The sequence below is a fragment of the Crocodylus siamensis genome, chromosome 5 (genome assembly GCF_052110815.1).
Source record: "Crocodylus siamensis isolate JL-2025a chromosome 5, ASM5211081v1, whole genome shotgun sequence".
Taxonomy (NCBI): Eukaryota; Metazoa; Chordata; order Crocodylia; family Crocodylidae; genus Crocodylus; species Crocodylus siamensis.
The window spans coordinates 27,765,176-27,779,996 of NC_143399.1; the positions used below are offsets into that span (position 1 = coordinate 27,765,176).

At 42.0% G+C, this 14,821-nt stretch overlaps 1 protein-coding gene across 1 annotated transcript in view; it reads right to left on the reverse strand.

The window, feature by feature from the left end:
* Nucleotides 1-44: 44 nt before the first annotated feature.
* LOC149863635 (vitellogenin-2-like) overlaps nucleotides 45-14,821 on the reverse strand; it is a 34,711-nt gene continuing 19,934 nt past the window's right edge. Inside the window, exons 23-35 of the mRNA XM_090048510.1 lie at nucleotides 13,551-13,928; nucleotides 13,030-13,080; nucleotides 12,752-12,859; nucleotides 9,981-10,193; nucleotides 9,743-9,885; nucleotides 8,142-8,280; nucleotides 7,258-7,390; nucleotides 4,972-5,158; nucleotides 3,045-3,139; nucleotides 2,337-2,434; nucleotides 2,087-2,246; nucleotides 926-1,300; nucleotides 45-178 (exon numbers count right to left, since the gene is read on the reverse strand). Coding sequence (XP_089904636.1) covers nucleotides 72-178; nucleotides 926-1,300; nucleotides 2,087-2,246; nucleotides 2,337-2,434; nucleotides 3,045-3,139; nucleotides 4,972-5,158; nucleotides 7,258-7,390; nucleotides 8,142-8,280; nucleotides 9,743-9,885; nucleotides 9,981-10,193; nucleotides 12,752-12,859; nucleotides 13,030-13,080; nucleotides 13,551-13,928 — 2,187 coding nt within the window. The 3' untranslated portion in view covers nucleotides 45-71. The remainder of the gene's footprint in view (nucleotides 179-925; nucleotides 1,301-2,086; nucleotides 2,247-2,336; nucleotides 2,435-3,044; nucleotides 3,140-4,971; nucleotides 5,159-7,257; nucleotides 7,391-8,141; nucleotides 8,281-9,742; nucleotides 9,886-9,980; nucleotides 10,194-12,751; nucleotides 12,860-13,029; nucleotides 13,081-13,550; nucleotides 13,929-14,821) is intronic.

The window sequence follows — 14,821 nt, forward strand, 5'->3', positions numbered from 1 at the left end:
ATTTATTGGGCGGCCAGAGCGAGGCTGGTCCGCGGCGCGGCGCGTGATTGGTGGTTCCGCGCAGGGCGGGGTCAAGTCGGACAGCGCAGCCGGGCGCATGCGCAGGCTTCGTGAGCGTCCACGCGCTGCTGCAGGTCTTCAGGCGCCCGCCGCCGCTCGGCGGAGCTGATCTGGGAGTCTGTGAAGAACGCGGGGGGTGAGCGGGGTATAAATCCAGTTTATACAGCAGTCCAGTGGGTTTTTTAAATGTAGTAGTAATGTGCATTTGCCTCTCTGGCATAAAGTCTACTCAGTACGGTAGATCAGTCATTAATGTTGCATCACCCGATGAAACCTCCCAGAATAGATTCAAATAGAGTTGGCAACCCTAAGAGTGAAGCGTGCTGGGTGCAGGCAGCAGTGTGGCTCTGGGCTGCAACTCTGTGATTCTGCAAAGCATCTGAGTTACAGGTTATGTCTGACAAGGCACAAGGTCCTGCTGGTCCCAGGGCAAGGGGAATCCAGCGTGCCACAGTAACGGCCAGCGCTGCTCTTCTCACAATATGAGTGAGTGGGGGAAGCAGCAGAGGGAAGCTCTTCTTGGGGTTCCCCAGCTGGTGCTGAACCCCGCCCCCAGACTGAATGCCTGTTGCTCCCTTTTTCCCCTCCCAATCAGAAAACAGCCACAGAGTGGGAGCTTCCCAGACAAATTACAAAAGATGCTACATTTTGAAATGTCTTTATCTGATACCTTATTCAATGAGGGGTCATATTTTTATCAGATCAGCCACTTTTTAAGCTGCCTGCAGTTTTGTTTGGTCCCAGCTTTAAACTGCTTTCTGGTGCTAGACCAGGCAAGAGTTGTCACTTCTGTTTTTTAAAGGGAGAAAATAGTGCATTTGTAGGTGCTGATGCACCTCACCCCATCTCTCCCCTTTCTAGATCTGCCTGTGTCTCTGCTCCTTACCCCTCCACCCTGAAGTTTCCTGGCAAACTCTACATCTGGAACAACTGTGTGGCAGGAGGGGGCTGCTCTCCCTCCTACAGCTGTGGAGCTGGGGGGTACTAACTCCTGGGAGTCTTAATAGCGTGAGCTGGACATGCTGGCTGAGCAAACAGGCTGGAGCCTGCTGACCAGATATGGCTTGTGTAGACTTACCAGCTAGCGCACAACGGAAGCCAACAGAGATGGGAACAGTTTTGGTGGCTGAGCATCCTTTTACGCAGCGTAAAACTGGCTCGACCGAATGGCACTCTGCAATCTGTTTTTCAAAACCAACTGGCTTCTCAATTCTAACAGCCATGCGTTGCAGTTTACAGGCTACAAGACATTTGTTTTAAAGCCATTTTAGAAAGCATGCATGTTTCTCCTTAGACCAACACAGCTACAACCAAGAACTACTTAGTTGATCTAATAAAAGATCACATCTACCCAAAGAACTTTCCCATCCTATGTCCCAAGACCAACATGGCTACAACCAACAGCCCTGTATGTTTCTCCAGCTGTGGTTGATTATGTTGATTGATTCAATTAAATCAAATTGAAGGAAGTCAATGAATACACCAAGTCTATTCCAACTGAAGCTGGTGGCAGTTTTGCTATTGATTTCAATGGGAAGAGGGTCAGACATATTGAACCAGTTGCTTCTGAACCCTACAAGTACCTAAACTCTGTAGGCATCTCTGGCTTTGACATCAAGGCTTCTCTTCTGCACATGCTGAGTATCAACTCAAATCAAAGTCTTTCGTAAGCCGTAAAGGAAGTAGCTACTTTTCATGCGTACTTACTAGCTCTTCCCTGACGTACACTGCACCGTGGCTTTCATGTTTATAACATGACCCGAGGCACACATGCATTACATAATAGAAACTAAGCCGCTGTAACAGTGAAACAAACAATGAGCTCACAATCTCAGAAAAAATAATTTACTTTGCCTGTGGACATAACCACACTGATAGTGGAAAAGCAAGTCCAGAAGCAAATTGGCAACTACTCCACTGTCCACCTCTGCTATTTCTATTCACTACAACACATCTATCTATATAAACATGACAACTGTGCTAAAAGCTAATCAATTTCTGCTGATATGTATTAGGATCTTAATACCTCCAGCACAAGTGTCTTCTGAGAGAACCCAGGACTGAGCAAAGCTCACTGCATCTTTTGCTACATATCCACTAGGCATCTGATATTCCTGTTTCCTTTCACCATCGTATTTTCCACAAATGCCACATGTTTTTCCTGCCATCCAGAAAGCAACCTGAATCTTCAGGGGAAAAAAAAACCAAAAGGTTCATTGAAATGCTTATTTTATAAAAATTAAAATATTGACAAAATGGAGTGTAGGGGGGAATACCTCAAGCGTATGTCCGTCAAAATAAAGTCTATCTATGCCATACTCTGTGGCTTTTATTAAATACCCATCCTTCTCACTGGTGATCAGCATGTACGCTTCTGCAACACAAAAGCAAAATGACTTTTCTCTGAAACAGACTTTTGGTACCAGTACCCATTGATTTTAACACACTCAGTTTCACCAGGACTTAACCAGAAAGAGTCTGCTCTACTGGCTGGAAAGTTTGATGAAATATTATTCATTGAGGAGGGGGTAGAATGAGCAATTGGTATACCACATCCACAGCACTGGCTTGTGATTTACCAAGGCACTGTAGCTGCTGTACATCTGTGCAAGTTTATGCAAAGCAAGAATCTCATTTTTTGCTCATGCTTATTGCTATCTTCCTATGTGGAGCCAGAGCAAAAAATAGCATATGTGATGTGCAAATGGAGCAATGTTTGCCCTGTATGTTGTCCCACCATTGTTCCTCTGCATATCCCCAATTACGGACTGAACTAGTGCAAGCAGCTTTGGCATGACTCATGCCAGTTGAGCAAACTTTACTTTGATTGAAGCCTTCAGGACCAAATTCCTAAATTCCTGTTCCCTAAATCCTGTCCATGAGTCTACAGTTATACACTTGTTTTTTTAAGCAGAATATTGATACTACTACTTAACCTACCTGGCAAAGAGGATGCAATACAATGTATATATCATGTCACCTACCAGAATTAGATGTGTATGGAACATAATCTTTTGGGACTTGAACACCATTTATCTTCAGCCAGACATGTCCATTTGAAGGATACATATCAATCTCACTTCAAAAAGAAGAAAAATGAATTTAATCGAAGATACGGTTTTTTGTGTGTTACTCAATTCACACAACATGCAATTCTTGTGGCTTTCATTGTGTCATGTTCCAAAATCCTTCAATCTCTCACTGAAGCAAAACACCCAAACCAGATTCTATGTAAAAGTACAACTTCAAAATACAAATGATCAGTAATAACTTCAGGTTTGGTCACCTCTTCAAACATTAAACAAAAAAATGTCACCACTTCTGAAATGGACTAGCCTATTTGACTTCTAGTAGGTCAGAATCCTCCCCTACCAAGTTAAAGGCCTGTCTTTCAGGTAAGGGAAGGATCGTAAGACACAAAAAGGAAATAATTTCTTATGACAAAATACTGAAAAGAGGCCTGGGAGCATGTTTAAGGGTGTAAAACAAGGTACCAGGAGGAAAGATTGAGCAGAGAACCCCAGACAGTGCCCACTGCTTCATAAAAAAAGCCAGAGGAGCTTTGTCCAAATACATGAAATGACCAGGGAATGGAAAAAGAACCCAAACTGCTATACCAGTGACCTTAGAAGGCACATCCTTTTACTCTGTCACCAGACAGGTATGGAATATGCTACCCCATCAATATACTGCAGCTGGGGAAACCCATCAGTGATTTCAAGAAATCAGAGATAACTGTGATGAAAATTTTCACATCAAAATTTCTTTATTCCCCTTAAAGAGTGTTTCCTATATTTCTTGGCTTATGCAATTGTCAAATACAAGATCACACAGTAATATCACACTTTTGTATCAGGTATTCTGCAAAGTTACTGGGTAATATGAGATACAGTATATCCCAAACTGACTTGGTAAAACCTGGGCCATTAGGCTTGGAATAAGGGAACTGTCCTTTCTAAAATGAAAGCATAACTCAGTTTCCATCTACATTCACGACTCATCGTTTCTGCTGAGATTGTCATGTCATATTAATTACTAGACAGGCCAGCTAAATTATTACAATAGTCTCTTCCGGCTTTATAATCAGATCCCTAAGAATTGGGCTCAAACAGTTAACATCCACTGCTTCATGAGCAGCTCCTCAACAATGGAGATTCCTGATTGTTATGGACTTCAGTTGGATTGAAAGGACTGATCAAGATATAAGAAACCTAAGAAATAGATCCTAATAAGAAATAGGAGTTTTTCAGTTGACTTTGGGAGAATTCTGTTCCATTACAAATGTCCTTTAATCATCTAATCCCCTGATTTACAGAGGATTACTATGTAATTACCTTGTTATCTAAGGCCCCTGCCAGATGTGCAGGTAAAGATGTGATAGGATAGGATGCGTGATCCACACAATTGTGCTTCTTGCCATGCCACACACGCATGGCAGGAAGTGCAACTGTGTGAATCACACAGCAGATCTCATTGTGCCTTATTGTTCATCATGAGGGGTCTCCCTGTACTGGCAACTATCAGGCTCATGCAGCTAGGAGCCCCCTCAGGTGACAGGGCCTCCAGCTCTGAGGGCATACCATGTGCTCCCATGGCTTAGAGTTTCATCAGCTGAGCTGTCCCCCTGGCCATAGCAGTGTACCATGCACTCCTGCAACCTGAACCCCACAACTGATGGGACTCCCAGCCTTGGGGATGCACCTTGCCACACAATCAATGGCATGATAGGAACCAATTACAAAGTTATTACAGATTTTTTGTGGAACAACTTTATGGCTTATTAGATATTCTGACTCCATTAATTGTTTAAACTGTGGCCTGGCTACAATTTAAGATGTAATTAACTGGTTAATATCATTTTAAGAGTAGTGTGTCAGGGGCCTAATTGTCACATACTTTGAAATTACTTACTGACTGGCAAGCTTGACATTGAGTTCTTTTAGGTCAGGTGACTCTTCAGATTGCTTCATCAAAATTAGGAACTTCAGTTCTGGGCTACAGTCCTGGGCCAAGATGTGGTAGCAATTTGCGGGCATTGAATAGTTAAATACAACATCATTGAAGGTCGTGATCGTATTTTTTGATATTGAACAATGTGCTGAAAAAGGAAAAGCCCACTGTTAGCAAGCATTATACATTTTAATTTTTCTAATTTAGAATTGCTTTTTAACGTGATGGATCAATTTCTGCACCATAAATGCAAAATAGCCTAATTAGATTAAACAATTTCAGATTTTCATCAGTGTGAGAAGAAAACTTTGCTTTTTATTGCAAACTAGTGAGCAGACATGTAATGATTTTAAACCCCGCAAAAGAAATTCTGCTCTCATTTGCATTGGCACAATGTTATTCACTTGGCCTATTGACTCTAGCAGTCTTGCTACAGTGAAAAGGAGAGAATTTCCCCAACAGGGTTAGTAATTGCCACATCATTAACTATTACTATTCATAAATGAGTGCATTAGAAGGTGGAGTTACACCAGAGTATTTGACAGCTATAAGGATTTATGCATTATAATGATTTATATCTAATTGGAGCTGGTTAACAAACCAAAGAAAATAATCACTTTCACATATTGTCATGTTCCCCGCCCCATTTTCCACTAAACTCATTTTATGAGAAATTTTCTGATCAGTTCTGATTAGGATTTACTTCAAGGAATTGCACCTGTATGTTCCATGGGTTACACTCCTGTGGTTGTATTAACAAACCAATTCTGTTGTGCTCACATTAGTCCAAATTTACCGTATTTACTCAAATCTAATATGAACCTGAATTTAAGACACCCCCCAATAATTATATTCTATATATGTAACATGTATACATTTTTAATTTCCCACCCACTGCTACTGCAGGGAAAATGGTGGCTGGGGGGAGAGGTCAAGTGGCCCTCTTGTCCTCTACTCCCTCTACCAACTTCTTCCCCCCCCTTACTTTCGGACCCTACCCGGGTTCTGTTCCCTCCCTGAGCACGTGCTGGATGAACAAAATGCACAGAACCAAAAATACTGACTTTGAAACAAGCATACCCGTAGTAATTTGCACACATTAAAATTACTATGGGTACCTACAAGCTTAATTCATCTAGAAGTAATGCATTTCCCATTTTTTGGAAACTGCCACAAGTTTCAACACAGGTACTCCATAAACACACTTTTGAGCTACAACATCTACACAGATGTTTGGTGGTGCTTGCCAGACATTTAAGGCTGGTGAAGAAACAGGAATCACTGGAAATGGGAAAGAAGGTGCTACTCAGCTGTGGGAGTGAAGGGGAAGTCAAAATGTAGTTGATAAAGTTTAAAAAATGAGTTTAAAATGAGTTGGTGCTATGGGGGACTGAGCACAATGGGCATTATATATCATTCAGATGGGCTGCAGCACTAACTTAGCCTTGTGGTAGGTTATCATCAGTATGCTTGCCCAGTATGGGCCACATGTTTTACTGCCATGCTCAGTGTGGGCTGCATTCAGTCAGCTTCAGAGCTGGTTTCCATTGCTGAGCACACGCTGCTTCTGGCAGCAGTTTAATGACAGACAATGTATTTAAATGAGAGTTCCCTGCATGCAAACATCAGAGGAGGGGTTTTCTCCCCATGCTGATTTGTGGGGAAAAAAAGCCCTTGGTATCTCTGATGCAAATCCACTAGCTTTAGAAACTTGTGCCTGCTTACACTGCGACTGAATATGGTCCTTTAATTGAAAATGACCAAGGAACTTAGTGCTCCACTAATATGCAAGTAACTTCTTCAAAATGCAGATTAATTAATTGATTGGCCAGGATGTAAGTGATATCAACTGCTGTTTAATAGCACAGCTCATGGTACATATCCAGAAGGTGAGGCACTCAAAATTATTAGTCACTTGGTCATTTTCTAGAGAGATATTTAATCTAAAATATAATGTGTGTAAATTTGGGAAATTCTCTGTTTCTCATTACTGTCACTGAAGTCCCAATTGCACAGAATCAAGTCCTGATTTCTGACCTGGATTTAAATAGATTTAAATGTTAATACAATTTTGCCTTCATTCTTACCTCTATGACCTCACCGTCTTTAATTACACATTTACATCTATTCTTTGGAGTCTATTTGATTTTTAAATGAATGCATAATAATTCCATGCAATGTCAGAAATACCGTAGATATTGACAGAGTTTCTAGAATGCATGTTTTTAAAGTAGATGAATTGCTGACCTTTAAGATTTCCAATGACCGAGAATGGCACAGAATGGAAATTCCAGTCAGGGTACTGTAGTGCTGAGGTTGATATCTGGGGACTAAAAGGCAATGACACAGGGAGTTTTATAGCTCTGTCATAAACTGTGACCTGAAAATGAATTGGGAAAATAAAACCAACAGTAGATACAAGGTATACTGTGTGAGTGAAAGCAACATTTTATATAACATTCAGATAAAGCCATGTTATACTCCAAAGTCTAAGTTTCAATATATGCTTAGCTCACAGGTGAAAAATGAATGGAAATCCTCATTTCTTTAAGCTGCAAAACAGTACATTATTTGGCACATCTACAGTCTCTGCAAAAAATAGAAGTGTTATAGACTAGGTTTGATATTCATTGATACAGCATTTAAAACCCTACTGGTTTGGGACCTGTTCACCTGACAGATGAACTCTGTCCTTGCCTGTACTATTGCAATCAAGATTAGAAAAGAGTCAAGGTGGGGGCTGGTCAACTTGGAAAGAGCTGTTTATAGGATCTGTTATGATTCTTGGTCACATAAGGGGCAAACAAGTTCTGCCTCTCTGGAGCCTGAACTCTCATCCTTTCAAGCATGCTGTAAGAACTATCATTTCTCGGTGTGATTGCTGGGGAGGACAGGAATGTATTGTTCTTATTCTGTGGAGGAACACCAATTTATTTTTAAGCCCCTTGGAGTGAGAAGAGCAGTCATTTATGAGATATATATTTTTATAAAACAAAACTGAAAGCAACAGAAGCATAGGGTTTTATTCATTGGGGAAAAATTGTGGCTCAAGCCAAAGGTATAAACCTTCAATTTCATGAGTGGTAAAATGCTCTAGCAAATGTTTTTTAAAAAGTCAGTAAAATATTTACGTCTGGTAGTTTGAGAACAACATCGCAGGTTCTTGGAGAACTCAGAGCCATCACCAGAGTGGCCTGTCGAGGGGGATTGTGTTCTTCCTTTTGGAAGAATCCAAACATGTAGGTGAGTCCTGGAACAAGCTCGTAAATCCTGGGAAACAGAATAAAGGGACTTAACTGATCTTCCTTGAAGGGATTATTTAAAAAATTCTATTCAGGTTGGAAACACTCATGAAGTAAAGGCCAAAACTTTGGCATCTGCCGCCACGTCTATCATACAGCCATGCATGGTATTGTGCAGAGCAGGGCATAAGCAGGGAGGCAGCAGTCTCAGAATACCAAACACTGCTAGAGTACATAGTAGCACTCAGGAAGCCACCTGACAGCAGTCAGGAACAAGGATAGCTTGGCTGCCTTAAAGAGAGTCAATGCTGAAAGTGAGGCACACCAGTATATTCAAATAACTAAAAAACCAGATTTGTAATTTCAATCCCACACCTGCAACACTGCCCTTAACAATTAGCATATAATTAACACTGTGTTTCAAATGGCCCTGTTGTGCTCCACTTCACTCTCTTTCTCACACACACACACACACGTGTGCAACAAACATTCGGTAACAGTTTGGCTTGAAGGTGTCTGTGATGCCCCTGGAATTCCTCCCCCCTCCCACCCCAGCCCTTTCTTGGGCACTCTGCCCTTCTCCTTGCCCACCATGCCTTGATGAAATGTTACTTTCAGAAAAAGAAGACCAGCCCAGGGCGCCCCAAGTCAGATCTCTTCTCATGAACACAGGTATCTGTCCTCATTGCCTTAAGGGCTAATTCTGGGGCTCCAGCTGCCCTTTACAGCCTCACATATGATACTCATTTTGGCAGACATGTGGCCCACCTGGGCTATGGGCTCCTAGCCCCAGTCCTTGCCCCTCTTGAACTACAGGCTACTTGCCCTACCTTGGTCTCTGGCTGTGACCCCCAGTCTTTGGCTCCTCCTTCTAGGCCCTGGCCCTGCTCCTAGGAAAATTGAGCCTCCTGGGCCAATGAGACCTTCAGGCTGTCTAGCCCTGCTAGTGTTTACATACACCCGTCCTGGGCTTCAGGCCTCCAGGCTCTCTGGCCTTGCCAACACTCACCCTTCCTGGGCTCCAAACTTTAACGTTCCTGGCCTTGCTGACACTCACCCCATCAGTAAACTTCTGAGCTCTCTGGTCCCTCTCTTGCTTCAGAGCCAGCTGGGACTTCCTTTCCTTCCCTTAGTCCCTTCCTCAAACCTCTGGCTGCTTGCCCCCAGCCCAGATGTTATTCAGGAGCTCCACTGCAGCCCTGCTGCCCAGAAGCTCCTCTCCTCATGGCTCTAGGGCTAGACTGGCTGCCCAGCTCAGGTCCTGGGCTTATATGCTTCAAGCCCCAGCCCCCTTCTGGCCAGGTGGCTTTTTAATTGGCTCCTGCCACACCTACAGGCTGCTTCTCATGGAGCCTCGTCCCCTCTTAAGTGACAAGCTTCCTGTCACACCTTCCTATTGTTTTAGTTTTGCCCACAAAAACCCTTCCAGACTGATCCAAGTTTTTTTTGCTGAATGTGGATTTTTCAGAAACTGATGGGTAAAATCTTACCATCGTTCAGCTCTTTTGAGTCTTGAAGGGATAGTAGGCCACTCTAGCTTCATCTGCATGGCTGGTCGATCATCAAATTGACCAGTTGCAACTTTTGCAGCAATTTTATAGTCACGGCAATCTTGACCCCATTTTAGATAACCCTAATGGAGGGAAATACTTACTTTATTTTCAGTGTAAAACATACTAGAATATGTATACTTTGTGTATTGTTGATCAGGTAATGTTTGAACCTCACCGCTGCTTTATTAGAATTTATTACTGAGGCATCAGCACAGAACTTCCATCTACTTGGTGCAGTTATATTTGACATAAATACTTGCATCCTAGGTCTTGTGGAATTCAGATTCAAGTAGAGCACAAGCTGGAATCCTGCCAGCCTCTGGTCATTTCGAGCAGCACGAAGAATAACAGCCAGTACTGGTGGCCTTCTGTCTCCCAAGAATTTAGGCTGAAATCACAAGAGGAAAGGAAAAGAAAAGCTGGGACATTTTTATAAATAAATCACTATACATTAATCAGGAAATTTGTTTGTAAAGGAGTAGGCTTGTACAGCAGGTGTACAGAACTTAATGGGATCATGTACAGTGGCACATTATAAGTACTTTATCTCATTCAATTGGGGTCAATGGGATTGGCCACTGACTTCTACAATCAAGCCCTAAACGACTTAAGAATCTTTTACAAGAGCACTTTTAATCCAACAAAAATAAACGAGGAATAGGAACTTGACCTATTAAAGAATAGCTCTGTTAACAAGCTTTGGGATTGCCTTATTCAGTCAAAACTACTGAAATCAATTCTTTGATTCTTTTGTCTTGTTGTGCGGTTTCATCAGAAAGTCCATGTTATGCCGTGCTAATTTATGTTGCCTTATTCAGTCAAAACTACTGAAATCAATTCTTTTGTGCACTAAACCGAAATAACCACCTTCTTTCATAAACACATTTTAAGTTTTCATTTTTAAACTATAACAATTTATGACTACAAACTGATCTGTTCAGTGGATTTATATTGTAGACTTCATTACATTTAGCAAGGATCAATATCTGTCACCTTTATTCTGCATAGTACTGAACTCCTAGTGTCCCACTAACTCTCCATGAACTATAGGCTCCAGGTACCTACCTCTGTTTTGAAAATGGACTAGAGTTCCAAAGTCCCTTAGATGTTTTTGAACATTTTACCCTCAGTGTCACTGAAATTAATGAAACTACCTGCCAACAAAAACACTCCATAGCGTGTGTTAGGACTAAAGCAGGCCCTCAAGCTGGATGGAATTGCTGTGCATCAACCCCACAAACCTAAAATCGCTATTACCCTTCCACACACACAAAATGGCACTTCAGAGTGACTCCATGTGTGGTAATGGCCATTCACGGTGAGCAAGCAAATCTAATATTAATGTTAATTAATGTTGTTAACCCCATTATGTTTTGCAGGCTTGTGTTTTACTGATGTGCGGTTTCATCAGAAAGTCCATGTTATGCCGTACTAATTTATGTTGCTGATATTACTGTAAAGATTATGTTATACTGCCTCGATACATTATTATAGTTTTGGATATGGTTTAGTCAAGGAAGAAGAATGCATGGAACTGTTAATTCTCTCTTGCTATTGTGACTCTAGGGCAGCGTTTTTCAAACTTTTAATTTGTGCTTGCCTAAACATTTTCAAATGGAGGCGTGAAACCTTTGTAAGTGTAGGTATTCATATACTCTTGATTGATCATAGTCCTCTTTCATGGACCCCTTAAACATAGTCTGTGGACCCCCAGGGATCTGTAGACCACAGGTTGAAAACCACTGCTCAAGGGCAAGAAGAATCACCGCTCCCCCAGACGTAGGCAGAAGGGGTTGGGCCCTGGAAGCATGTAATGTGGAAATTACATGTCTGCTTGTAATGTGGAAATTAGCTCCTCTATAGCAAAGGCATCTTAGAGGAATGGCCCATCAGGTCAGAGGAATGCCAGGGAGGCCAGAAACTTCTGGAGAGTTCTGTGGCTCACTGGCAAGTCAAATAATGCTGATGGAAGTGGGGCTGGCTTGCAGGTGGTTTGGAAACTAACTAGGGCAGACTCTCAGGCTTTGAGGGTTCGGTGACGCTGGTTGCTGGTGTAATCAGCAGGAACACTGAATTCTGGGGATACCGACAGGTCTCTCAGGAGGGCTGAGCTGTAACCAAATGAGAGGGTAGGAAACTGTTTGTTTTGCTTTTCTGTAGTAAGTTTTGCTTGCCTTATTCTTTTATTCCTTAATTCTTCATTCCTTAATTCTTTCAATAATACATCCTTTTGTTGTTTGTCTCCTTACTGATTGCCTATGGGATGAGTGACTTCTGGGCAAGTGATATTCCAGGTCGACCATTTCCGTGGAAAGGGCGACCTATAATTTCTTTTGTAACCCAGTGGGTTGGCCACCCACAGCTGGCAGAGGTTCCCTCATTTCAGCTGCAGGGTCCAGTATAAGAGCAATGGAGCTGAGGCATGCTGGGATACGGAGCTATCCCAAGGCAACCTTAGTCGGTTTCTTGGGGGAAGTGGCAGCATCGTGGGGAGAAACTGGGGGGTTTGGGGGTCCCCCCCATGGGTTGGTTTGTGACAGTATTCCACATGGTTAAAACATGAAGCGTTTGTCAGTCTTTGAACATTGTGGTATTCACCCAATGACACTACCTTCACACTGTCAGGTGGTTACCTGTGTTAGTCTGAGGCAGGTATATGAAGGCAAGGTAGAGCTGCACCTTACAGCATCTGACCAAGTGAGCTGTTGCTTATTAGAACTTATGCATCCCTGAATTATTTGGTCTGTAAAGTGTAACTCTGTCCTGCCTTCATATAGACAAGAGAGAGCTATCTTTAGAAACCTGTAATATTTTATGTATTAGTTGAGCTGATAAATCACTGTCTCTTTCTATTACTAGAATCAAAACTTTAGAATAATTGGAAATCCATGGTAATGTGGACATGATTTTCATATACTTGTATTGCTTATTCAATGACACACCAACCTGAGCGTCTGCTCCATAGCCACCATCATCGCTACTTTCAGAGTAAGCAGAGGTGAAAGAAGATGAGCTACTATAACCTCTGATTCTTTCGCCTTCCCTTCCTGGATACTGCAAAATTGAGAAAAAATTGTCCTTCAGTTACTGGTATATCAAGACATTTCAGAGAAAACTGTTCCAGGAGTAATTTTCATGTTATTCCTCTCTGTAGCCCAAATCCTGCTTCCACTGTAGAGAATGAGACCAATTTTAACTCTGCATCCACCAAGTAGAAAATGTACCTGTTTTTGCTGTGCTGACCTGAACCGATACTGATAAATCTCTGGATATGCCTGTGAAAATCAACAGGACACAGAATAAAATATTACAAAGGGAACTTTTTCTGGATACTGCATACAAATGTACTAAACAACATACATTTGGTAAAAAAGGTAAGAATTTAAAAAATGAAAAATAAATGTTAAAACACCTTTTAAAGATGTATACTAGGTCATTTAGTCCATATCATAATGATAGTAGAGAACCATCTATTTTTTTTCTGTTTCTCTCTTCCATCCTATATGTAATTATCTAGAAAGTAAGAATAAATTGTGCTAGGCCCTCTTTAGTGTCTGGGCCTAATTCTGCCCTCAGTTACAAGGAATGATTCTTGTTCAAGTCAAGGAAATCCTTGTGAGAGTAGCATTTGGCCCTGTATTGTTAATGAAATATAATTTCCTGATTTATGATACCAAACTACAGAAATCCATTCATCAGCAGAAATGTCATGTGTACTACTGCAATAGGAGTCTTGATAAATTACCTGCTTCTTGGAGTATTCATGGTCCTGGCTGCTACTGCCACAACTCCTGAGTACTTCATCACTTCCTCCTTGTTGCTTTTTGTGTTCAGGAGAATCCTCTTCACTGCTGCTGCAGCTTCTGCTGCTGCTGCTGCTGCTACTACTACTGCTGCTGCTACTGCTACTACTACTGCTACTGCTGTTTCCTTTCCCTTCTCTAGGTTGCCACATTTGGTTTTGAGCATTGCTATGTTTGTCACCTACAGAAGAGGAGGAGGAAGAGGAGGACAAGCTGGGTGGAGATGTAGATGTGGGGACTATGTGAATTTCGGCAATGTTGCTTTTAACCTTCTTGGCAGACTGTTTCTTCGGCTGTTGATGTTTACGCCGATTTCTAACCTGCAAATCCAATCAAATGTTAATTTGAAGACTTATACCAGGCTTGACACACTTACACACTTAGTCTTTGACAAGACTTGACACACTTACTCTTTGACACACTCAGCCCAGCTAAGGTGTTTGTACTCTTCCATGGTCTTTCTTTCTTCCCTATTATACTACATAACTCAATATGCTATAAGTGTATAGAGATTTTAAGGCTTTCTTCTAGTATTTAAGACTAAGGAAACATTTCCACGACAAGGAGCCATGCAGTGATCAACCTGCCACAGACAGAACCCGTATACAACATAAGAGGAAGGACAGCTCCTGGAATCACCTGAAGACTGCAGTTCCACTCTGGACCTGTATATATAACCTGTTTCCATCTCTAGACCTGTATATAATCTCTGTGCCTGCTCCAAGATTGCCAAAAAAATAATGCTCTATTACAACCTCTGCTCGGTGAAAGAGAGAGCCATACTCAGCCTCAACCCCCACCCCCTCCCATTAATATTGTCATACAGCAGGTTGAAAAGTGGGTACTACAATTGCCATGGACAAAACAGCATACATAAAGGAACCCAGGAGACAAATTTCCAACATGAAGTTTTAGACCCTCCTGACCAAGGACCCCTAGCACAATACCAGGAGGAATTAAATGACCTTTTAATGATACTACTTCTGGAAGCACAGGTATGCTTCCACCTCTCAGGAGCCTAGGCCACGGATTACCCAAGAGCCACAAACCTGGCAAACTATACTATAATCTCAGAGTGGGCACAGAGGTTATATACAGGTCTAGAGTGGGGCTACAGCCCTCAGGCAAATTCCAGGAGCTGTCCTTTTTATGTTGTATATGGTTTCAGTCTGTGGCAGCTTGATCATTGCATGGCTCCTTGTCATAGAAACCT